The 25,211-nt window shown below is 36.3% G+C and overlaps 2 protein-coding genes across 7 annotated transcripts in view; both read left to right on the top strand.

Annotated features, from left to right (window-relative positions):
* The window catches only part of LOC116716460 (discs large homolog 1-like protein), a 101,230-nt gene extending 98,912 nt beyond the window's left edge, over positions 1-2,318 (top strand). For all 6 annotated transcript variants that reach the window (XM_032557299.1, XM_032557302.1, XM_032557300.1 and 3 more), the window contains 4 exons: positions 90-262; positions 343-452; positions 1,172-1,263; positions 1,742-2,318. In XM_032557299.1, coding sequence (XP_032413190.1) covers positions 90-262; positions 343-452; positions 1,172-1,263; positions 1,742-1,848 — 482 coding nt within the window. In that variant the 3' untranslated portion in view covers positions 1,849-2,318. The remainder of the gene's footprint in view (positions 1-89; positions 263-342; positions 453-1,171; positions 1,264-1,741) is intronic.
* A 7,905-nt stretch (positions 2,319-10,223) lies between these two features.
* Positions 10,224-24,780, top strand: meltf (melanotransferrin). The gene is made up of 16 exons (XM_032557305.1): positions 10,224-10,583; positions 11,360-11,514; positions 12,260-12,359; positions 13,577-13,759; positions 15,041-15,197; positions 16,458-16,525; positions 16,595-16,779; positions 19,308-19,473; positions 20,424-20,575; positions 20,658-20,754; positions 20,821-21,015; positions 22,175-22,328; positions 22,526-22,593; positions 22,667-22,854; positions 23,135-23,327; positions 24,466-24,780. Exons 1-16 carry the CDS (start codon positions 10,535-10,537, stop codon positions 24,531-24,533), a joined length of 2,178 nt encoding a protein of 725 aa, XP_032413196.1. The 5' UTR covers positions 10,224-10,534; the 3' UTR covers positions 24,534-24,780.
* Positions 24,781-25,211: the final 431 nt, after the last annotated feature.

Raw genomic sequence — 25,211 nt, 5'->3', positions numbered from 1 at the left:
CAAAACATAATTTAGATTTTGTGTTTGTGCAGCGTAATTTTTTATTTTTTTTGCCACACCTGAATCTGTATGAATCCTGCCCCTGTTAGACACAACACGGCCACGAAGAGACTACGAGGTGGACGGCAGAGATTATCACTTCATGTCCTCGAGAGAGCTGATGGAGCGAGAGATTCAGGAACACAAGTTCATCGAGGCGGGTCAGTACAACAACCACCTCTACGGGACCAGCATACAGTCTGTCAGAGAGGTCGCCGACAAGGTAAGGCCCGCTTAGAGCGCGTCGGGAGGAGGAAGAGCGCGTTGGAGGCGGCTGATTGTCGGACTCTTGGTCTCCTGCAGGGGAAACATTGCATCCTGGATGTTTCTGGGAATGCCATAAAGCGTCTCCAGATGGCGGGCCTCTACCCCATCGCTATCCTCCTTAGACCGCGAAATGTCGACAACATCCTGTGAGTAGCAGATGTACTAATCAACGACGCTTGTACGCTTTCGAACTGAAAGGTTTTACAGAGAAAGGGCTTCGTTTTAATTAGGACAGGACGATACGACTGAAAAATGTATCGCAATATAAGTGTTTCGTAGCAGTTGGTAGGTTTTCTGTTTTAAATGTCAGAAATATTCAAAACTGGTGACATGACCTTTCCTGTTTCATCCTGTTTTCTCTCCACACCGTAGTCTTTTTTATTTTTAAGCAGTTATGGGACACAGTAGCGAAACCTTAAAGTGCTGCTGCGCAAGTTACTAAACAGGTCGTTGCTAGGTAACCAAAAGTTACTCAGAAGGTTGTTGCTAAGTAACCAGAGTCAGGTGATTCCACCAACCTTGCTTATTGTAAACAAAACTGGAATTGAGAAAACATTTTTGAAAATTGAAATAAGAACAATAATGAACTAACTGGAACTATGTCCTGGATTACATTTATAAAACTAAAACATCCTGAAATTATAAATATAACATCCTTTGTTTTGTGTTTATGAATCTATTTATTAGCATTTTGAAATTTGTAAAAAAAACTTTTTCACAATATTTTTTTCTGTATAAAAATATATTGTAGGTTTACTGCACTACAGCTCATTCCTTGTTGTTTACCTCAAGTTTAGTTTAGTTGGACACCTACACTTAACAAAAGTAAAATGAGGTTTTGAACCTCCGTGTTTGCTCTCTGCAGAGAGATGAACAAACGTTTGACAGAGGAACAGGCGAGGAAGGCCTTCGACAGAGGCATCAAACTGGAGCAGGAGTTTGCAGAGTACTTCACCGGTTAGTCAACTTACACACACACATAAAAAACAATGACATGAATACGACTTTTTATTTCAGACTTTACTCCTTCATTTTTCCTTTTTGCGCTGTACAATGGCTGCTGGAAAAGACAAGTGTTTCGTTCTTGACTTACTGTTCAGAAACTACTTGCTGCACTTTTGTTGGTTGTGCAGGAGGCTCCACTTCTGCTTTTGAAAGATGTATGGTTGTATAATTGCGCATCTAATTTCAAGCTATTTTTACATGCGAGGGTAAACTTTGAGTTTGAGGGGGCCGTGGATTTAAAGTCACAAGACGCCATAAAACAAAATAGGCAGAACTGACTAAAATTTCATTATCTAAGAATTACTTTGTTCAAAAAATGGAGAGAACGTGTTTAGTGATTTATTTATTTATTTTCTGCTTCTTCCTGCTCAGAAACGACGTGTATTTCCTTTGTAACCCACTGATCTCTGTGTGTTTGTCTCTCTTGCAGCAATAGTCCACGGCTCTTCTTTAGAGGAAATTTACTCGCAGGTGAAGCAAATCATCGAGGAGCAGTCGGGTCCTTACATCTGGGTGACCACCAAGGAGCGACTCTGAACAAACACACACATGCAAAATGTCCATGCACACACATTACTGTCTCTACACTTCCCACTTGATTTTATTTTTTTCTACTATCAGCCTGCTTCCTCTGTTTTGCATTGCTGCACACACGTGTATTCACACAAGCACACGATGGCGGCGCGGCGAGGCCGGGACTATCTGGGACGTTTCCTTCCTGCGGCGGGAGGACCTCGGGTCGGTCCGGCAGCCTCCGGGTGGATCTTCCTTCAGCTTGGTTCCTTAATGTTTAAGGAGTTGGTTCAAATCAAGGCAACTTGTACCATGATCTGATTTATTTCACTACTGTTCTTCTTATTGTTGTTGTCGTTGTTGTTTTCATATTAACAAAGAGTAATGCATTCATGAATCGGTTTGTAATGATAATATTGTCACCAAGAGCCAGACTTTTGCACGCTGTAGCTTTAAGAGCATGTTTTTGGGACAAAAATCTTGATCTAACTCCCTGTCTGTCTTTCTGTCTGTCACTCCACATGGCATCGGGTATTTTTAGTTTCTTTCTGTCTTTTTTTTTTTTACATTTCTCATCCCTTTGTATCCTCATTTTCTCTTCCTACACTCTAAAGTCCTTATATAGGAGGTGAAAATATTTATTGTAATTCTACCTTCCCCTGCCACGCATTTCAGCATCTCACTGCAAAAAAAACCCCCATAATTTTACCAGCTAATTTTGGTCTAGTTTCCAGTGTAAATATCTTGGTTCACTTGAAATAAGACAAAATTAATTTATAAGTGACATAGCAAGATATAGCAGCTTGTTTAAGTAAATAATCCCTTAATATTGGTGAAAAAAGTTCTAGTTCCACTGGCAGATTATTTCACTTGTAACATAACGCCGTTACCTAGCAACCCCAGCTAAGCCCAGCCCGTCACCTAGCAACCCCGTTCTAGTTCCACTGGGCGATTCTTTCATTTATAACAATACATTTTTCCAAAGTTATAAGGATAACAGGACAAAAGTATTATACATGAAATAATCTTCCACTGGACCTTGTAGTTTTTCATCAATATTAAGGAATTATTTACTAAAAACAAGCTCCTATATCTTACAGAAATTAAGATATTTGTACTACTACTTCTAATTTAGTTTTGTCTTATTTCAAGTGTACTAAGAAACTCAAAAAAAATACTTAAAGATTTTGTGTTTGCAAAAACCAAAGTGTTGAGAAGCTACTGTTTATGGACGTAGCATGAAAAATATTCATAACCACTTTGGAGATTTTAGGGCCCGATAACCTTAATTTTAAATGTAACAATTTATTTCCTTCATGCATTATAGAGAATTATATCAACGTAAGATATATTTGAAGCTTTGGGTTAATATTTTTTGCTAAAATATTAATATGGAAATTAATTCAAACTAATTCAATGCGAATATTTCCAGCAGAGGTTTAATGAGCAAAAACTTGTTTGTTGTAAAAACAGTCGTAATTTGTGTTTTTGTGGCGCAGCCCTGGTGTTGCTCACTTGACTCCTATTATGTTGTCTGTTATATAAAAAGTACCAAGAGAAGTTTTAAATATAGTTCTTAAAACTTCTGACGGGTCCGAAGTACTCTAAAGAGACAGAAAAAGGCAATTCAAAGCAAAGATTTGCTGTATTTGGGAGGTTTTACTCGATATTGGAATATTGAGATGGGAAATTTGTTCTTCTAAATCAGGGGTGTCCAAAGTGTGCCGCGGGGGCCATTTGTGGCCCTTCGACTGATTTTTTTGTGGTCCTCAACAGTAGTTAAAGAATGATACAAATTTGTTTAAACTTTATTCTAATCTACTTTAAAAATTATTTACATAATTTGGAATGGAAAATGTTAAGTACTACACAAAGTATTCATGTTTTTACAATGAAGCTCGTGTGATAAGTAGAACCACGCTGACTTTGGGGCACAAAATTAGACTTTTATTCAATGTATTAAACTCAACGAAACATTTTTTAAGTAAACCCAAATCCTGTTCTTATAACTGAGATCTAATCTGTTCAACCAACCCCAAAAGAATTTAAAAACCAGTTGATTTAATACAGCAAAATTATTTTTAGTGTTTTGATAATAAAAATAAACATGAATTTCCTTCAATAAAATAAATAAATAATAATGTGGACAACTTTATTTGGTTGATTATAGGTTTATTTTATTTACTCGACAAAAAGTTTGGATACCCCTGGGCTAAAGAATAAAAATTTAAAGTAAAAACGTTACTATGTTTTCCACTTGCCATGCTTGGTCAGTAAATATGCAGAGTTGGAAGGAAACTTGAATAAAACATATTAAAATCGGACTTAAGAGGAAACATTACCATTTTTAAATCAGATATCAGGAGAGATTTCTTTACTCATTATTTTTAAAAAGCAGGAAAACGATTCTGTCCAATAATTCCAGGATTTCTCCTTTTTCTGGCTTTACCTCAGACTTCCATATCTGTCTCCTACGTTCTCCGTGCACTTTGACCCTAAACAGTGTAACGTCTCCTTCATCTCTATCATCATCATCATCATCAGGACCTCCTTCCCCTCTAAATGTAGTTGCACTATCGAGGGCTGATTTCCTAAAGCATCTTGTGTGACGCGTCTTTGTGTTTAAGCTTATGAAGGGACAGAAGATTTTGGTGAAGGTTTTTTTTTTAAAACACATTTTTAGCAAACAAAGATATCAGATGTTCCATAAACATGGAAGTTTGTCATGAAAAAACGTTTGACAGAGTACTGGGGTCATGCTAAGAAAATAAAAAAATAATAAAATTTAAAAAATTAGGTTGAAATAATATTAAAATAAAGTTGTAGTATTATGAGACAGTTATAATATTATGACTATACTTGTAATTTTATGAGGAAAATAAGTTATATTGCATTATTAGTAAAGTAATGCTCTTAAAGTTTAAATGAGAATAAAGTCAAAATAATATGAAGATAAAGCATTATTTTTATTTTATTCTTGTACAACTGTATTTTGATAATATTGCAACTTAATTCTTGTAGTTTTATAATGGGAATAAAGTAAAATCGTTCTATTAAAGTAAAAATAATATGAGAATAAAGTTAAAATAATATAATAAAGTTGTAATATTACGAAAGTAAAGTCATTATTACTTTATTATTGTTTACTCTTGTATGACTTTATTCTCATAATTTTATGACAAGAATAAAATTAGTTATATTAATAACTATAAAGACGTATTAAAGTCAAAATAAGATGAGAATGAAGTCTTGATATTATGACTATTCTCATATTACTACAAATTTTTCTCTTATAATTATTATTTTTTCTTCGTCTGGTCCTGTTACTTTGTCATAAATCCACTGTATGTTTTTTATTTAGTTTGGATTTTAATTTTTTTGGTAACATTGTACTTTTATTTTTTATTTTGACTCTGGCTGTGTGACCTCAGCACTACTTGCTTTGTTTCTCTCCTCTATAAATACCAGCTGCAGCTTTAATTTCACCGTTTCCTCCCTGTCGTCACGGAAACCGAATCTTCAGCTGCATCGTGACGGGACGCGTGACGGTAAAAAAATAACCCGAAATGGGACGATCAGCTGCTGTTTGAGGACAGAAATTCAAGATGCTTTTGATAACCCAGCCCTTGCTTGTATGGACCTCGTCAGCCACCGTCTCCCCTTAATCCACGTTAATCCCTCAAGGCGACTCCTCCAAGCTGACTGGAGGACGGAGGCGTACGGAGTGGCCCTTCTTTCAGCATCGGCGCCCTGAAAACGCAGAAGAACTTCCAACTTTCACCACATTTTGAGAACTTTAATGTTTCCTCTGTTCTTCTGGATTCATGTTTCCTCCCTTGTTAATCCCAGTAGATTATTTGTAACCGTCGGCTGAGAGAAGGGAACCTCCGTACGGCTCTGCCTGCGTGTTTTAGCCGGGGGACTATGCCACTGTTTGTTAAAGTAAAGCACCGATGCAAAGAATCTATTAAAGAGATGTATCTATATCTAACATAATATAATATTTATCCCTGCTCTAACTGCCTATTTTGGTACAAAAATAAATAAAAAGCTTTATTGAGCTTTACTGCAGTCCCTTTAAATGTGACAAGAGATGACTTTTCTTTCCTTTTTCTCTATCAAATGCATAAAAATGTTTATATTTTCCTTTCATTTCACATCTACTGTGCATTCACAGTGATATTTTGAATGATAACAAACTTTTTGATGGTAATTCAGTTGAAAATTTGCAGTTTTTTCATCCAAAGTCAATCTCGGCGGCCACTTGTGAATAATTAATTTAAAAATGATACAAATTGAGTCGACAGATGCAGATGGAAACTATAGTTTTCTTACAAGTTGAAGTGTTTGTCTTTTTATAATGAAGCCTTAGAAAAAGCAAAACAATGTTTATTCAGAGATTTTTACTGATATGATGCTCCAAAATCAGCTTTTATTTAATTTACTAAATATAACAAACGTTTTTAAACAAAGTGACCGGAATCCTGTTACTGAAAATAAATTTGTTCCATCGAGCCGAAGAGAAACTGAAAACTTGATGCTTTTCTTTTAAAACAGAAAATGTGCAAAATCTACGATGGCGCGTTTGGGGCGATGTAGATTTATAAAAAAATTAAAAAGTAGTAAATGTCCACTAATCTCAGAAATTTTCTACAAACAACCTTTTCAAATGTTGACGATTTTCAAAATAATTTTTTTTCTGATTAATTTCAATTTATGAGTTTTTGGTGGAAATGTACAACTTTTATGTAGATAAAAAAGTAAATTTAGCTGCATTATTTGCTTGATTTTAGGTTGGGATTTTTAGGCGTCCGATTACTTTTGAATCAACGATTTTGGCCCAAGAAGTTTGTACACCCCTGATCGAACACATATTCCAGCCCGTAAAACTTGCAGGTCGCTTTTAAAATGCGTTTTAGTTGCACTTATCGGCCACTTTATGATATTTTTTATTAATTCTCTAAGACATCGATTCAACAAGAGTATGGAAAACATTGATTCTCAGTGAAACGCTGCTAAAAATGTTGCTAAAGGGTTAATAAAGGAGCGATGTCATGACGACTTCCTGAAGTTTCTGAGTTTCAGAAACAGCAAGAGTTTCTTAAAGACACAGAGGCCCAATTTCAAGGACTTGCATTACAAAGTAAAAAGTTGTTTTAGTCATATATCTGCTATATATGTAGCATTTCTATGACCTCTGATGTTGACATTGTTACTTTTCTATCTGTATGGCTGGAAAACAAAAGACTTCATCTTTAACACTAAACTAGTTACAAATGGTATCTTACTGTCTTAAATGGCCAGTTATGTAAATGACCATACAGGTCACATGTATAATAAAGAACATTATTTTAAAGATGCTTCCTTGAACAGGTTAGGATTCACAAAACGTTAATTTTTTTGTATAAAATTCTTAGTGTTCGGCCTAAATTACCTAAACACAGACACAAAGAAGAGACAAGAGTCAGAATTTAGTTTTACCTGCAGGGAGAACACAGTTGAAACCCAGTTACAGATTTCTGCCTGTGCTCTGAAGCTTCAACTGAGTCTTACCCTGCTTTTATTAGAATTAGGAACTCCCTAGTTACATGACAGTGTGCAGCCCTGAAGGGAGGGGGAACAGAAAACAGCTGCACACTCATACGAACACAACTCATTTATACAATATTCAAAAGCATATTTCATAAGATAAGACTATAGGTTTTCAGTTCCTCTGGGCAATTATCGCCGGAATGTCTCGTTCATGGTATCCTCCTTTTTCACTCCTCAGCAGGCCGCTTCCAGAGTTTCTGCAAACATTTCAAAACACTCAAAGCACATCATTAAAATGTAAATACAAAGGTAAATAAAATGGATGATAATATAAAATAAAGGTAAAGCAAATAAAAGATAATAAAATATGAAATACTTCCAACACTTAGATAAAGAGATGTGGAACCTCCTCCACAACCAGCAAGAATGCAACAAGTGGTTTCTGGATGGTAAGTTAATGAAACACTTGTCTTTTCCAGCAGCCATTGTACGGCTGATCAAAGGTGCTGGAGCTCAGCTTAGGTTGCTAAGTAACGACGCAGTGGCCGTGGAATATGTGCCTGTTGATTTGTGATGTTACAATCAGAAGGTTTTTGAAATGGATAATTTACCAGAAACATGAACTTATTGCCAAAAAAACATCTGGGTGTTTTTATTTGAACCCTCCTGTTATGTTCGTTTCTAGGGTACAGCAAAAATGTTCATGGGTCAATTTGACCAGGGAGTGTTTAGTCATGCAATAGTGTCAGAAACCAAAAAATTCCTCCAAAACATTTTTGTATCTGATTATTAACTCCAATACTAACCATTTCAATCAATATTTGTGCAGTGATGTTTTATTATTTCTCAGAAATTAAGGATCAATGACGACAATGTACTCATTTACTCATTTGGACATAAAAAATGGAATTTACATTTTTTATGTCCACTGAAAAAAACCTACAAACGAAAAATTATAATTTCCTTGAAATTGAACTTTGGTAAAAATTTTTATATTACACTTTCTTTTTCAATGGGTATCTTTATAATTGAATTTGAGACACACATACTGTTCAGGGTCAAATTGACCCGCTGATTAAAATCAAGATAAATGAGTCATGCAGAGAGTATTTATGTTTTCCTCCACTTCTGCTGAGTGTCACTCAGTGTGGGTGGAGTTTATCCACGGGAACAGAAAACATTCCTGCCAAAAGTTGTGTGAACACTTTCTGCTTTCTCGCAGTTTCCTAGTGAAGTAAAGAGAGTAGTGAGAAAGTGGCTTGTGTGTGTCGGGGTGTGTTTGCATGTGTGTGGTGGGGTGTGAGTGTGTGTGTGGTGAAATATGGTTCATAGCTGCAAGGAAACATATAGAAATGGACATTTTTTAAAATCTTCTTTTGCACTTTAGCCTGACTGCCGGGTCAGATTGACCCGAACAGTATCTATGTAAAACGTAGACCTAGGGGTTGGTACAAATGTGTAAAATGAATAAATTTTCAATTTATATGTAGAGTGCACCTATTAAGGCAACATAACAGGAGGGTTAAGTTTCTACGCCTGTCTGCAGTCAGCAACCACAGTGAGACTTTCGGCCTTTGACTTTACAGCATGTCCAAGGTTCGCGTTATCAGGCCTTCGGGTCGCTGAGTTCCTGCGTTCAAACGTCCAACAATCCGGTAGTGAGGGTGAAATTTCCGGCTGTAAACTAATGTCAGAAAACCGGAGGTGTTGTTTTGTTAAGTTTCAGGATGCGAAGAAAAAGCAGCTTCTTTATTGTTATTGCTGCTGTACGTGACCGAAGAGCACAGTGTGGCTAATTAAACTCTTTTATTACAGAAGAACGAGGGATGCTCATGTGAGGACAGTTAGGAGGGTTTTATTTCTGGACTTCTGCACATCAGCTGACATTTTACACCTCAACTTTAGCTGTCATGTTTGCCTCACATGACCAGAACTGCTGCTGTAAACTAAGGGGCTTACAGCTTTAAATTCGTGTGTTTTTAAATATAACTTAAAGCTATTCTGAATATTTTTAGAGCTACGATATTTCTTTTGTTATCATTATTTTTAACAAAGTTGCAGCTATGATTTCCTGTTTCGCAAGGAAAAATGTGAAAGTCTGGACAAACTGTTTTTATCCTCAGCAGGCTTTGATCTGTAATTTCTAATCACTTCTTAACGTCATTATTCTTAATTGCTCTGTTTCCTCCTGAGAATAAAAAGGTTATTTCTATGAGACAAAGATCTATTTCTCTTAGCCTTGTCTATAGTTGAGAAACATTCAGTGTAATGGATTCTTTTTAAATACCAGGGAATTTTATTTTAGATAAAAATCTAGTTTTCACTAAAAGAGAACAGACAATAATATCTGGTTTTCCAAAACCATGTGGCCAAATTTCTGAGTCTGATGACCTAAATCCTGCAGAACAAACCCTCAAACCTCGTTATCTGAGCAAGTGACTCTGTAAGCAGTAATTAACTGTCTCATGTTTGTCCCTGAAATTTTTTTCTCTTCTCAAGTTAAAGTTCTGACTTTTTAAAGCAACATTTTACAGAAGAGGGTTGGGGGAAAACAAAGCAGGCTGACTGTAATCTCAGAATTCAGATTTTCAGATTTATGACTTTAATCTTCTCAGATTAAACGTCATATTTTCCTTTCCCCCCCCAATAGCCCTGATACTCTTCCATATTATTTTTGCTGCATGAAAGTTTAGTTTATTTTACCCCAGAAAACAGACTAAAACATCCCAGACTCTGTTTTCCGTCGAGTCTGGCACCAACATCCTCACTGTGCTGGATTACGTCCCTGCTTTGCTTTGTCACATCCTTAATGGAAAAACACCACAGAGGCAGAAGAGACGGGCAGGTAGGGGGGAAGCAGGCCGGGCTGTAACAGAGCCTCTCTGTCCGGGCGCTGGCCTGCAGCCAGGCCGCGGCGCTGCGATGTCCAGGAAAACGTGAAGCTGTTTGCTGCGCTTCTAAAACGGAGCTGTAAAAACTCCCGGAAGTTCTGTTTCTGCTGCTGGAGATTGGGCTGTAAATCAGCAAAATCACAGCGTTGGTCCGGTTTGACTGGAGGACTTTAAGTCGAACACCGGAGATAAAAAAAAAAACAACAAAAACGGACTTTGATATTGGAGCGAACATATAAAGTGGAGAAGCGCAGAAAGGCGGTTCAGTGAAACCCAGAGCAAAAACCATGACAACGTGGAAGATAGTAGGAGCTCTGCTGCTGCTGCTGCCTGCAGGTAGGAGATTTTAAAACATGAATTAAACACACTACACTGCAAAAAACCCCAATATTACCAAATATCTGGTTTCTAATCCAAATATCATAGATCACTTCAAGACAAAGATTAATTACAAGTAACTTTTCAGCAAGATATAGCAGCTTGTTTTAAGTAAATAATTCCTTAATATTAATAAAAGTGTACTAACTCAACTGGTATTTAACTTATGACAAAAATATCTTCTGTGTTAGAAGTGTAATAACTCATCATTATAAAGGAATTATAGGAATTGTTGAAAACTAGCTCCTATATCTTGCTGAAAATGTAATCCTGTCAGTTTTGTCTAATTTCAAGTTTACTATTTGCACTAGAAAATAGACCAGAATACTTGGTGAGATTTGATATTTTTGGAGTATTGATAACTTAGCCAACATCACTGCAAAAAACACCAAATATTACACCAAATATTACCAAATTATTGAAAACAATAATTCCTTTATATTGTTAAAAAGTTAATTCTAAGTTATTTTTGTCTTATTTAAAGTGTACTAAGAGATTTCCACTAGAAACTAGACAAAATGCTCTGTAAGATTTTGTGTTTTTGCAGTGTAACATAGCAGGATATTCCAGAACTTTTTCATCTGCAGAAATGCATTTTTTCCCTCCATATTCAGAGTTAATAATATAAAACTTCAGCATTGAAAAGAATCCAAACAGCCTCTGCAACAGCTCTACGTTTCCAAGTTCTTTCAAAACCTGCTCAGTTACACAGTAATAAATAATATCCTTGTCAGTGTTTTGCCAGCGGACCATCAGATGGTGCACCGTCTCAGAGCCAGAGCAGAAGAAATGTCAGGCAATGAGCCAGGCTTTCTCCAAAGTCTCCGTCCGGCCCTCCATCAGCTGCATCAACGGCCCAGCCGTCCAGGGCTGCATCCAGAAACTACAGGTGGGATTTTGGCAGCTACGAAAACAATATTTTACTATTTATGACACAAAACACTACAAAAAAAACCCCTAATAATTCTGGTCTAGTTTCCGGTTTAAATACCTTAGTTCACTTGAAATAAGACAAAAATAACTTACAGGTAAGTTTTCAGCAACATGTAGGAACTTGTTTCAAGTCAACATGGGAAAATGTCTGAAAGAACCTTGCAGTGGAACTAGAACTGGGTTGCTAGGTAACGGGCTGGGCTTGGCTGGGGTTGCTAGGAAACGGTCCTTTAATGTAACTGAAATAATTTGCCAGTGCTACTAGAACTTTTAAAATAAATATTAAGGAATTATTGACTTAAAACAAGCTCATACGTCTTCCTGAAAAGTTACTTGTAAGTTAGTTTTGTCTTATTTCAAAGGTACAAAGACATTTGCACTAGAAACTAAGCCAAAATTACTTGGTTATTTTGCAATGAAATAATCTGTTAGATTAAAAAGTCAGGATTAATATCAGGGTCAAGAAAAGTTGGAATAAACTGTAACTGTTTATTCACAAAACAAACTGTTGATGCTAAACAGTGCTCTTTTTCTGAGGGGTGTGATTTTTAGATTGTCTAAAGCTTAATTAAAAAGCACCAGAAACAGCAACAAATACTATCACTTATTGTACTATTTATTAATTGCCTAGTTCTTCATTCATCTCTTCTTTTTGCACTTAGACTCAGAACATTCCTATATATGCTTTTATGTCTCTGCAGAAAAAAGAAGTGGATGCCTTGTCCTTGTCTGGCACTAACATCTACAATGCAATGAAGACTGCCACCTTCAAGATGGCTGCCAGTGAATCAAAGAATGGTGGTAAGACTCAGATTCTTCATTCAACTGTATAGACTACATCACAATCGTGATATGGTGAGGTGCAAAGTTTGTTTTTCAGTATTTCTCTTCCTGTCCTGCCCTAAAAACAGAATATTCAAATTATTAGTTCTGGTTCTGGTTCATCAACTTCTATGAATGTAAATCCTTAAAATATTATTGAGAAGTTAAAGCATTCAGGCAATTTTTTTTTACTTATGTCATTATAATGACTGATTGCTTTACATATGAGAAATTTACATTGTACCTTTTTATCAGACAAAGATAACACATTATGTATGTTGAGATAACTTAATATCTGGAGTATTATCGGGGTGAGTTGGAAAATGTTGATGTAGCTACATTGTTAGTTATAACACCTGTTATATCTGGATGGTAATATCTGTATTGCACTTGGTACATTTTGAAACCTTACTGTACTTTGACCATTAAGAAACTGTCAATGCTCTGATGATAAGACTGCAGAACTAACGATCAAAGGTAAATGGTACCATACGGGTTCATGTACAGGTCACTAATTACACATGTAAACAAAACTTAATGAAAAAATAATAATAATTTTGCCATTAAATAAAAAAGCGCATTTAAACCCACAGGTAAATAAGTTTGTTCAGCAATAAGTCATTAAAAAGCATGTCTTCCAACTACTTCTTGTTGTCTTCTTCGTGGGTTTCGGCAGTGGCAGTGGTTGATCATGTGTCTTGTGTGATTAAAAAAAAAAAAAGTGTTTCCATTGCTGTTTGGGAAAATAAACAAATTTCAATACGGCCGAAAACCCACCCCATGCTGTTTCCATCAAGTAATTTTATTTTCGAAATATCAAATTGAGCAGTTATATATTCAATTAAAACGCAGCTTATATTATGCTAACATAAAAATAACAACAACACAATTTCGGTGTTTGCATTAAATAGGAAACGCAATTAAAACCTCTTGAGAATAAGTTTATTCACGCAGAAAGTAAGAAAGTCGGAAAAAAAACATGCCGCCAACATCCTCCAAGTACTTCCTGCTATTTTCTTCTTCGTGGGTTTTGCTAGTGGTAACATCCGGTTATTGATTATGTTCCTCGAGTGGCATTCAAGCATCAGAACTTTTTATCGGACAACAAATTAGCTGTTTAAATTAAGCGAGTTCATTTTCCAAATGTAAAATTGCGCATCGGAATCGCTCCAGTTGTTTCGCTGTTGTGTCGCCAGATACCAGCTCCTACTACGCCGTTGCTGTGGTGAAGAAGTCTGACTCCGCAATCAATGTCAACAACCTGGCGGGGAAACGGAGCTGCCACACCGGGAAGGGCCGAACTGCTGGCTGGAATATGCCGCTAGGATACCTGATCGACCAGGGCTTCATGTCCGTAATGGGCTGCGACATTTCAAAGGGTAAAAATACACAGAAATACAATTATTTTGGATGTATAATCGATAAGGAACTCATGAACAGAAAATGTGAAACAACTTTTATTTAAAACATTCATTACTGCTTTTAGTTGCTCAATTTTTTTTATATGCATGTTAAACAAATTATGTGCCAGAATTTTGCTCATTTGAGAGAAAAATTGGATTTCTAATATTGACTTCAATAAAAATAGGGTGTTAGTAGTGAGTCAGTGATGTATTGTAGTATTGTGTACTACAAAAAGTACCAGAGATTCTTGTTTTTTATGTAGGTAAATTTCACTGATGTCTCATTTGGCTTTGTTTATTTGTTTTTCTTGCTCTTTTCTCATATTTATTTGTTCTTTTTCATAGCAAATACGTCATTAGCAAAAACAAAATCTTTGATATAGTTTATGGTGAAATTATCTTACTACGTCTGAAATAAGACAAAACTACAGTAGCTCACATGTAACTTTACATAAGAGCTTGTTTTAAATCAATATTTTCTTAATATTGATGAAAAAGACTAGTCCCACTTGCAGATCATTTCACTTATAACGCGGAAAAATATAAGTAAGCCTTTCACAATAAGCAACAAATCAATTCATCACATGATTTATTACGACAAATTTCCCATCGTCAAAGTGATATTCCCCTTTACAATTGTTGAAAAGACGCCATTTTGAAAACTGCTGCAAAAGTCTGACACTCAGGACCAAGCAGTCAGTTTGCACTACCTGCCACTTTTGCCTGTTTTCCCTGTCAGAGCTGAATGATTAATATTTTTGAAAACCAATTTTGGGCTATAGAAGTTTCATAATCCATTTTAATTATTGTTGTTTCAGTTGTTTTGTTTATTTATTTTGGATATTGAATGTTTTCCTATTCCAGTGTTAAATGTTCATTAGAATTTATTTTTTTTGAGGGAGTGCACTTTCATTAATATGCCATTATCACGGTAGTAGTTGAAAATTGACAATATTACTGTTTATCGCGATAAATTCTGGGACAATTTATCATCCAGGAAAATGTGTTACAGTGCCAGGCCAAGTTATTAGTGACAAAATCTGCCACTGAACTAGTTCGTTTCAGCAATGCTAAGGAACTATTGACTTAAGACAAGCTCATATGTTTAGCTGAAAAGTCACTTGTACTTGTTTTATTTCAAGCGTACCAAGATATTTGCATCAGAAACTAGAAAACAAAACTTGGTAAGGTTTTGTGTTTTTGCAGTGTAAGGCCAAGTTAAGTGTACAGTATGCTTTTGTTTATGTTTCTCGTCAGGTGTGGCTAATTTCTTCAACGCCAGCTGCATTCCTGGGGCTAACGCGGCTGGTGACCCTGCGTCTCTATGTCAGCTGTGCAAAGGAGACGGAAAAGGACAGCACAAATGTGAAATGAGCGAGCAAGAAATGTACTACAGCTACGAAGGAGCATTCAGGTAGCACAAGCATTCATTTTATCAATCAAACCTTATTCACAAAGCATGTTTTAAAAGGCCAGGGGTAATAAAAAGTGTTTTTACAGAGGTTAAAAGCAGAAAGAAGGACATGAAAAAACAAGCATACAGACAACACTGCAAAAACACAAAATACCAAAATATTACCATGTATTTTTGGTTTAGTTTCTAGTGCAGATATCTTAGAAATAAGACAAAACTAACTTGCATGCAACTTTTAGGAAAGATATTGGAGCTTGTCTTAAGTAAATGATTCCTTAGTACTGATAAGTGCTAGATCCACTGGCAGATTATTTCACTTATATCACTGCACCGTTACCTAGCAACCCCAGCCAAGCCCAGCCTGTAACCTAGTAACCGAGTTCTAGTTCCACTGGAAGATTACTTTACTTTTAACATGGGACAATGTCCTATTGTAAGTAAAATAATCCACCAATGAACCATTTGAAAGAAGGTTTGTTGTGGTTTATTTTTACATGTTTGACCAACATATTATTATTCAGTTTCAGTTTCTTTATCATTTATTTTTCATTGGATGTTTTTCTCCCTAATTGTACTGACTGAACAAATTAAAGTTGTTTTTGCATGTTTGACCAAGCTTGTGAAATGGTTGGTGTGTTTAAATGTGCTAAATATGAAAAGGTCACTGTTTTAGGTGTTCCTCAAGAAGTAAAGGTGCAAAGATTTTTTAAAACATGCAGAGTTATAAAATAAATTTGTAATTTAGTGCATTTATGTCTGCGTTTTAAAAAATGAAACATCTTCAGTTAATTCAGCAGCGTCTCTCTGTATCGGATCGATATCAGCTGATACTAAATCTAGATATCGGAAGTGAAAACGGTGCATCAGTTCATCCCTTAAAGCAACTATGGTGTTCGATAAGGGTCAATTTTAGATATCTTGGAAGACGCCATGTTAAATAAACTATTAGAATGTAGTTAGAGCATTTTGGTTCAACAAATACTTTCAGGAAGAGAAGATATGTTTAAATTCTCTGTAGATTTTTTCGTTTTTTTAGAAGAACGTGATGCAAATATGAATCTAAATATTAGTCTCTAAATATGCTTGAACCTAAATATTTAAATTAAAATGGAAAAATAAAATGAGGTCACTGATTTAGGTGTTCCTCAAGAAGTAAAGGTGCAAAGATTTTTTAAAGTTTTGATTTTGCTAACGTTTACTGACAAAATTGCAATTTAAAAAAAGAATCTCAGCATCTGTTTGTTCTGATGTTTTCTCTAGATGTTTGGTTGAAGGCGCTGGGCAGGTGGCTTTCACCAAACACACTACTGTTGCAGAGAACACTGACGGTAAGGACTAAGAAAAGCTTTTGAGTGTTTGTGATAAATTAAATGGCTGACCTGTTATTTGTGCTGCAGGTCGGGGTCCGTCGTGGGCCCAATCCTTGTTGTCGTCGAATTATGAGCTGCTGTGCAGAGACGGGACCAGAGCTCCTGCCTCCCAGTGGACTCGGTGCCATCTGGTTCGCGTCCCGTTTCGTGGCGTCATGGTTGGCAGTGACATCACTCCCTCTGTGGTTTTCAACATGCTAAGTGAAGGCCTGGTACGTAAAAAGTCCCATAATCCAACTCAAATGTATTTAGCAACCCCAGAGAAGTTCAGCCCGTCACCTAGCAACCCCAGAGAAGCTCAGCCCGTCACCTAGCAACCCCAGAAAAAAAATCTGGTCTCCACTTTATACCTTGCACATGTACAGAGCTAAATAACTTATATTTTACTGTCATTCCTGCACTTTATATTTTATATTTAGATTTATATTCATATTTTATACTGTATTTTATTTTATTCTGGAGTAACCTCACAACATTGGAACCTCAAACATTGTCCTGAGCCGTATGCAACGAAATTTCGTTCTGTATACACCCTGTGCATGCAAAATGACAATAAAGTCAGTCTAAGTCTAAGTCTAAGTCAGAGAAGCTCAGCCCATCACCTAGCAACCCCAGAGAAGCTCAGCCCGTCACCTAGCAACCCCAGAGAAGCTCAGCCCGTCACCTAGCAACCCCAGAAAACTGAGCAGACTAAATTGTCATTATATAAGAATCATTTTGTGCAAAAAATTTAATGAACATGTTTTGTTTAGACTAGCATTTCTCAACGGGGGCGTTCAGGGGACAGCAGGGGGCACTGGCTGAATTTTTTACAAAAGGGGGGCGTTTGCTCCAAGGTAAACTTTACACCTTAAATGCACAACAATAGTTTAGACTTTGAGCAACTTGCTAAAACTGTATTGTGTAACATTAAAACATGCTTGGCTGCATGTTACCGATTTCCGCTCTTCTCCTCTTCAGTGTCTGTTAGCTTCTTGGAGCAGCTCCGCCCTGCTGTCACTGGCAGCTCCACCGCATCAGTTCAGCGTTACACCGACTGATGACGTTGCTGTGATTCATTGTCTGGTGTCTGATTTTCAAATATTTTATGTTTTATTGAGGATTTTTGTACATACGGTCTGGAAGTGCTGTGATCATGTCAAACAGCAACTTATATTAAAACGTGTTTTCTTGTCCGTCTGGATTTGTGCGCTTCCATGGAAGGACAACAGAAAATCACTCTTATAAACATGTAATGACTAAAATCATGGAGGGGAAAATTTTTCTGTGTATCCCTCAGAAAAATTAACCAAGTTAAATAAAGAAATCCCTCCATGGGTGATACCACGATACAGAGCGTTCATTTTACAGAGTTAACATCGGTGCTGAAAGTGATCCGGTATGAAACTGTAACACTACAACACTTTTGAATTTTAATCATCAGAATATTTGAGCTAAAAGGTTTACATCAGTCTGCTGTTCTCCGTCGATACGCTTCCCGACCGCTACGCACCCTAGAGGGTAAAAAAATCAACAACAAAAAAACGACGCGCACGTTGCGCAAAACTCTGAAACAGGAAAACCAGGACAAAGAGCGGAGCAACAAACTTGATGTGAATCAGGATCAGAGAATCCGGCGCTGGACAGCGAAACATCAAGAGCTTATAGTGGAAGATCAGGTGAAACTCATGATGATTTAGCGGCGCAGCAGGTGAAGATTACTGGTGAGCGTCAATACAAACGATAAAATAAAACTAGCAACAGGAAAGAAACTAAAGACGACATAACAATAAACCAAGAGAGGAGAATACTAATCAAAGAAAAGTAAATGGAAATGAATGAAGAACAAAATGTAAGAATAAACTAAGAAACTAAAGTAAATACAGATGGCAAGACCTTTTGAACAATAATTAACACAGAGGACTGTATGGCAAGAACAAACAGACACTGTTTTCAGATAAAAGGTAAAATAATATTGTTGAAGTTCGTTGTGTTTGTTGAGACCACATCTAGAAGAAATATACTTTACAGACGATAACAGTAATAAGGAGCTCATGGCTTATTTATGTTTTTAATTACAATAGATTGGATATATTTATTTCTTCAATATTACTTTTCATGTCAGTGTTAATGTAATGAGGCTGTTTAGTGACTCAATGACACTTTCAGTTTGACAAATTAGGATTTGACTAAGAACCAGCTTTGTTCTTTGCAATTTCTGTCCAGTAAAACTATTAATCTATAAATCAATAGTCAGGTTTAAAGATATAATCCACGTTTCTGTCCCATATTTTTATGGCATTAAAAGGATCTGGAACTTTAGTTTTTCCACTGAAAAACCTCTGGTCAGTTTGTGCAAGATTTAGCAACCAGCATCAGAAAACGGCTCAGAACAGGAACATGTTTTCCACTCTGATTGGCTGCTGTTAGGCCTGCTGATTTTAACTTGAATGTTCATTCATTGCATTTTTTGTAGACGCTTCTAAAAATGCTTTTTATTCCCGTCGCTTTTTTGTTCTCTGGGAAATAATTTTTTATGATAAATACGGAAACAAGCATAAAAACAAAAACATCAACAATAGTGATAGTAATATTAATAGCAAAATAAGATTCAGTGCAAAGAAGCCTACAAATTCTTTGATGGGGCGGTGAGGAACCTGGATAATGGACAGGGGGGCGCTGGCCCAGTTTAGACCGTAGATCGACCCTGACCCGTTCAAGGTCACCTTTAAGAGAAACCTCTGTCTCTTTTTTTTTTAAGGCAAAGTCAGATTTCAACATGTTTTCTTCAGCGGACTACGGTGGGGAAAATCTTCTGTTCTCTGACTTAACCACCGGGTTTGAAGTGGTCGAGGCGGACGACCCGGTCAGGTGGATGAGCACCAACTATTACAACGTCATGAAAGCCATGGACTGCACACCTCAAGGTAAGCTACACCGCTAACGCCTCATCTAAAGCTGAACAAGCTAGTGCTAACATTTCAAATAGCATAAAAAAATCACGGTAATCCATTTAACTAGTTTATAACATTTATTACAAGAATGTTAACATGAATTTGTTTCCCACAAAACAAAAATGATAAAACCATAAAACAAGTTACATTTACTCAGTTACTAGAGTAACTAGAGTAAAAGTAAGAAAGATTTTTCTTTTAGGAGTATTTTTACTTTTACTTGAGTCATTTTATCCTGAAGTATCGCTACTCTTACTTTAAGAACAACTTTGTTTTAACCAAACAATCACCAACACAGACGCACACCTGCGGTTTTTGTGTACGTTTTACATGGAAAGAAATTGATTTAGATACATTTTTCTTTTGCCTGATTTTGTAATTACATTATTTATGTGAATTATTTTTATTTTGGTCCTTAAAATACCAAACTTTCCACATAAATTTTGGAATTTACTTTTAGAAAACTGCAAAGCAGCTGAAACACAGAGTTCCTTTAAATCTGGACTTAAACCTCACCTGTTTAGAGTTTCTTTTGAACCATAATTAATGAAATATTGACCAATGTGTAATGTTGGCAAAATGTGATATTTAATGGTTTTCTCAGTTGCTGGCTGCGTGATATTTTTTTCTGTTACTTTTTATTTTTATGTTTTTTTGACGTAAAACTCTTTAAATTGCCTTGTTGCTGAAATTTGCTACCCAAATAAACTCGATCGATTGATTGATGACTCTAGTTTTGGTCCGTCTTGTTAACTCAGTACTTGAGAAGCCTTTTCACCAAATACTTTTTTACTCTTATTTGAGAATAAAACTTGGATGGCTACCAAGAACAGAAAGTTTTTAGGTGCTGCTACCTCTGAGTAAAACAGAGCAGAAGGTAATTTAAGGTGATAAACTACCAAACTACCCGTGTTTTTGTGCAGATATTCCCTCTGCCATTCGATGGTGTGTTTTGTCGAGCGGAGAGCAGCAGAAATGTGCTGATATGGGCGCCGCCTTTCAGAGCAAAGGTCTCACTCCCACCGTCAGCTGTATCCACGGCGCCTCCCTGACTGACTGCATGGCCAAGATCAAAGTAACTAAAACTAAATCATGTTTAGCTTTACTGCTTTGGTCTAACGAATGCTTCACAGGTTCCCATCTTCATAATTTTGCAGAACAACAATGCGGACGCCATGACGTTGGACGGAGGGTACATTTACACAGCGGGTAAAGACTACGGCCTGGTTCCCGCTGCCGCCGAGAGTTACACAGGTAACAAAAACAAAACAGCATGTTTCCACAGTCTGGCTCTCATACGCCCCATTTTCTCCTTTCTAGGCGAGCGTGATGGTTCCTCATACTACGCAGTCGCAGTGGTGAAGAAAAGCAGGACCGACATCCGTAACCTTGACGACCTGCGTGACGGTCGCTCCTGTCACACCGGCTACGGTCGCACCGCAGGCTGGAATATTCCCGCATCCGCTCTCATAGAGAGAGGACTGATCAGCCCGAAAAACTGCCGGATTCCCCAAGGTCAGTGCAGGAGCGTCGATCGATAATATCAATAATATTGATAATATCGATAATATCGATACCGGTGTCGGATCCATACTTTAGCTTCAGATTCCCTCTTATCACTTTGATTTGTTTTTCTGTTATAGTTTCTAGGGCTGAAACTATTAATCCGATTAATTGTGATGAATTGATTATTGAAATAATCGTCTACTAATTTACTAATCGATTATTGATATCTGGAGTATACACAGAGTTGCGTAGGAACTAGTTACATTTACTCATTTACATTTACATCGAGTAACACTTTTGAAAAAAATTACTTTTAAGAATATTTTTACTATGTCGTACTTTGAGTAATTTTATTATAAAGTATCTCTATTCTTACTTGAGAAAAATGACACAGACACACACCTGCAGTTTCTGTTAAAGTTTTATAACTTTTTTATTGAATGAAACTAATTTGGAAAATTTTCTTTTGATGAATGTTGATAATTTTTGGTTATTTTTATGAATTATTGTCAATTTTGTTCTTAAAGTATTAAAATGTTAACTTTATATATCCATCAGATGATGTAATTTTTAAGTGATTTATAATTTGATCACTTACTCTGTACTTTTAACTAAATACTTTTTTACTCTTGAATAATTTCAGGATGGTTACTTTTTACTTTTACTTGAGTAAAAATATGTTGAAGTAGTTCTACTCTTACTTGAGTTCAGGTTTTGGGTAATCAACCCACCTCTGAGTTGTACAGACTCAAAGAAAAAAAACAATTTGCTGGAAGAACAACATCCTAGAGGAGTAATTAAACTAAAACTGTACAAAAATATAAGATAAAAAAACCTTTGTCTGTAAATATGTTTACCCAAAGCTTTTAGCTTCTCTCCTTTCAATTCTGTGAAATTGTTCATGGTAATTTTTTGCAGAGCAGGTAAAAAAAAAAAAAATACGAATTTACCCTGAAATTATTTTTGCATTTTTAACTGAAACATTTACAAATAGATTGTGGCGTCTGAGAGCTTTCAGCTTGATAATTTTGTCAGACGGTACAAAACGTTTGGACACCTTTGAGTTGATGTTTGGATATTAAAATCCTAATTTGGACACAGATTCTGGTGATTCATCCTGAACTGCTAATCTCTTGTCTCTGCGTTTTCTGCTTCCTCTGATTGTTAGCGGTGGGAGGATTCTTCGAGAAGAGCTGTGTTCCTGGCGCCAACCAAGACGGTTTCCCCAAGAACCTGTGTGAACTGTGTGTGGGAGACGACTCGCAGCAGAATAAATGTGAAAAAGGAAAAGATCGGTACGATGGATACGACGGGGCGTTCAGGTACCGAAACCAACCCTGTTGTTTTTAACACTGGACGTAAACTTTGAATAATTATGAATATTTCATCTAAATGTCATGGTGATGGACAGATTTTTAGAACATTTTTCCTCCATTTAAGTTGTGGAAATTTATATTTAAGTAAAAGTGACTTGTTATGTTTTTATTTAAGGTGTAAAAACAGTAATTTGCTCATTCAGGTGTCTGGCTAGCGGGGACGGAGACGTAGCTTTTGTCAAGGATTCCACCGTCTTCCAAAACACAGACGGTGAGAAATCTTTCAGAAATCGTCTCAGAGGTTCTGACGGCTCCAGGAATTAACTCGACCGTCGTCGTTTCAGGTCATTCGACGGAACCCTGGGCTGCAGGTTTGGTGTCCACAGACTTCCAGCTGCTCTGTTCCCAGGGAACCAAAGCCGAGGTCTCCCAGTACCGGCTGTGCAACCTGGCCAGAGTTCCCTCTCACGCCGTCATGGTGCGCCCAGAAACCAACATCCACGCCATCTACGGACTGCTGGACCGCGCACAGGTCAGTCCAGTCCAGAGTTTAGTCAAAACTGTTAAAACTTTGACTTAAGTCTGGCACCACACTTATTATTTATAATGGAAATTAATTATTTTTAAGTGACTAATCTTGAAGGACACTGTAAAATGTCAAATTGAGCAATTACATGGTTAATGGAAACACAGCTAGTGCTAATGTACAGAAAGATTTTCTGATTTAAGACGGACTTTAATGCAAAACTTAACTTTAGCAGTGATTCTGTCGTTTCTCCAGTTTTCCTGTATCTCTTCCTTTGTCTCTGCAGACCCACTTCAGCAGTGACACCGGTTCTGGTTTCAAGATGTTCGACTCTCAGGGCTACGAGGGCACAGACCTGATTTTCAAAGACTCCACTGTTCGCATCGTCGGTGTTGGCGACAAAAAGACGTACCAGGAGTGGCTGGGTCAGGATTACATGAACTCACTGGAGGACATGGAGTGCAGCTCCTCAAACACAGGTGAAATTATTTGGTTTTCTGAGAAACATTAATACTCTTAGGTAATATTCAGACTTATTATTAAAATGAATCATACGGACAAATTCTACTGTAATTGCATGGATTCCAATTAAATTCTAGTTATAAAATGGTGCAATTAAGTCGAGTTTATTAGATTTTTACTGAGAAAACCCTGTCAGTTGTATAGAGTCGCCTAGCTTGCTGCAATCTTATAATAGAACATATTTATTTTGCATAGAGTTCTTATGTTTATAGATATTCCACATGCTAAGCTAGATTTAACAGGAAGTAAGCTCCATCAGAGCCTCACAGCGGCTTAGTAGGATCAGTATAGACAGAAAAAAGACTAAATTTACGCCCAAAAACTCAAAAATATTTAGATTAATCTCAGAAATATTCTAGAAAAAACAAGGAAATTTCAGTATCAAAAGTTGAACATTTGCAAAAACAAAAATCTAGATTTGAGATTAATCTCAGGGATTTTTGTGGAAAAAATGTGAAAATTTCTGAGTTTTAAAAGTCAAAAATTTTCAAGAAAAAAATTCTGATTTTGAGATTAATCTCAGATATTTTCTAGAAAAAAGGAATTTATATCTTATATCTCTGTTTATATCTCTAAAAGTAAAAAAAAAAATTGCTAGAAAAGAAATCTGAAATTTTTAAATTAATCTCAGAAATTTTCTCCAAAATATCTTGGAACTTTCTGAATTTGAAAAATGAAAAATCTGCTAGAAAAAAAATCATGAATTGTTAGATTAATAATAAACGGATAATAAAATGTCATTTATAATGCACTTTACATATAAATCCCAAAGTGTTGATTAATCTTAGAAATTTTCAATTTTTCGTTTTTCATTTTTCAGCTTTTTTAGACCAGAAAAAGTAAATTTCCACCAGAAAATTTCTGTGATTGATTTCACGTTCTTAAGTTTTTCTTTTTTAGAACATGTTTCACTTTTGAAACTCAGAAATTTCCAAGTTTTTTCTGGAAGATTTTTGACATTAATCTCAAAGTTTCAGATTTTGTTTTTTTTTTTTTTTGGCAGATAGTTACTCATTTTTTTCATAGCCCTCATATAAAAATGAATGAACCGAATGAATGAAAACTGTTTTTGATATTTTCTGATTTTCGTTGCAGCCGTCTCCTCTGCGTTGCTGCTGCTGGTTGCGTTGCTCAGCCTCATGTTGACCAACGTCTGGATGTAACACAGCGACTCCAGATTCACCTCTAGACTTGTTTCTTCTTCACACACATTATCCCACACTGTCAATCGCCTCTTCATCACTTCTCTTTTTCTTTCGCTGCTTTTTAACTCGTTTGATTGCGGTCTAGTTAAATCAGTTTGTAGCTTCAGGCTAGTTGCTTTCTAGAAACCCAATCCAGTTTGTTTGTGTGTTAATCTACAATCTGGGGATAAAAGAGCTGATTGGAGCAATAAAGAGAAACGGAGCACATTGTCTTTGTTTGGCAGAGATTTGACAACATGTGAGAAGAAGATGGAGGGCGCCATTTTGTTTACGGAGGGTGGGTTGCCATATCAGTGTGTATGCTGCCACCTGTTACAGTCACACAGCGCCTCATCAAAAAGCTGATTTTTAAAGTTTACAAAAGCCGCTTTAAATAGGTTACCGTCATATTTACCTCAAAGAAAATACACTAAAACTCAGAAAAAAGTTTGGTTCAATTATTATAAAAAATGAAGTTTATTTCTCACTTCTTCTGACCAAAACAAACTTATCTTTATATGTATATTTCTTAGTTTTGTTGCTCCATTTTATTTTGTTTTAAACTGCTGATTGTTGTGTATTTTCCTACAATGAAAGATTTATTTTTATATGACGTTCAGGTGCCATATCAGTGTATATGTACTGACTCATGCTGTC

The sequence above is a fragment of the Xiphophorus hellerii genome, unplaced genomic scaffold, assembly GCF_003331165.1.
Source record: "Xiphophorus hellerii strain 12219 unplaced genomic scaffold, Xiphophorus_hellerii-4.1 PGA_scaffold_58__1_contigs__length_500000, whole genome shotgun sequence".
Classification (NCBI taxonomy): domain Eukaryota; kingdom Metazoa; phylum Chordata; class Actinopteri; order Cyprinodontiformes; family Poeciliidae; genus Xiphophorus; species Xiphophorus hellerii.
This window is presented reverse-complemented; position numbering and strand designations above follow the sequence as displayed.

Excerpts from the sequence above, each read along its gene's own strand:
- meltf (XM_032557305.1), top strand. The coding sequence starts at position 10,535 with ATGACAACGTGGAAGATAGTAGGAGCTCTGCTGCTGCTGCTGCCTGCA. Across the intron at positions 16,526-16,594 it reads TGTTGCAGAGAACACTGACG|GTCGGGGTCCGTCGTGGGCC; the intron begins GTAAGGACTAAG and ends TTTGTGCTGCAG. Across the intron at positions 16,780-19,307 it reads ACATGCTAAGTGAAGGCCTG|GCAAAGTCAGATTTCAACAT; the intron begins GTACGTAAAAAG and ends TTTTTTTTTAAG.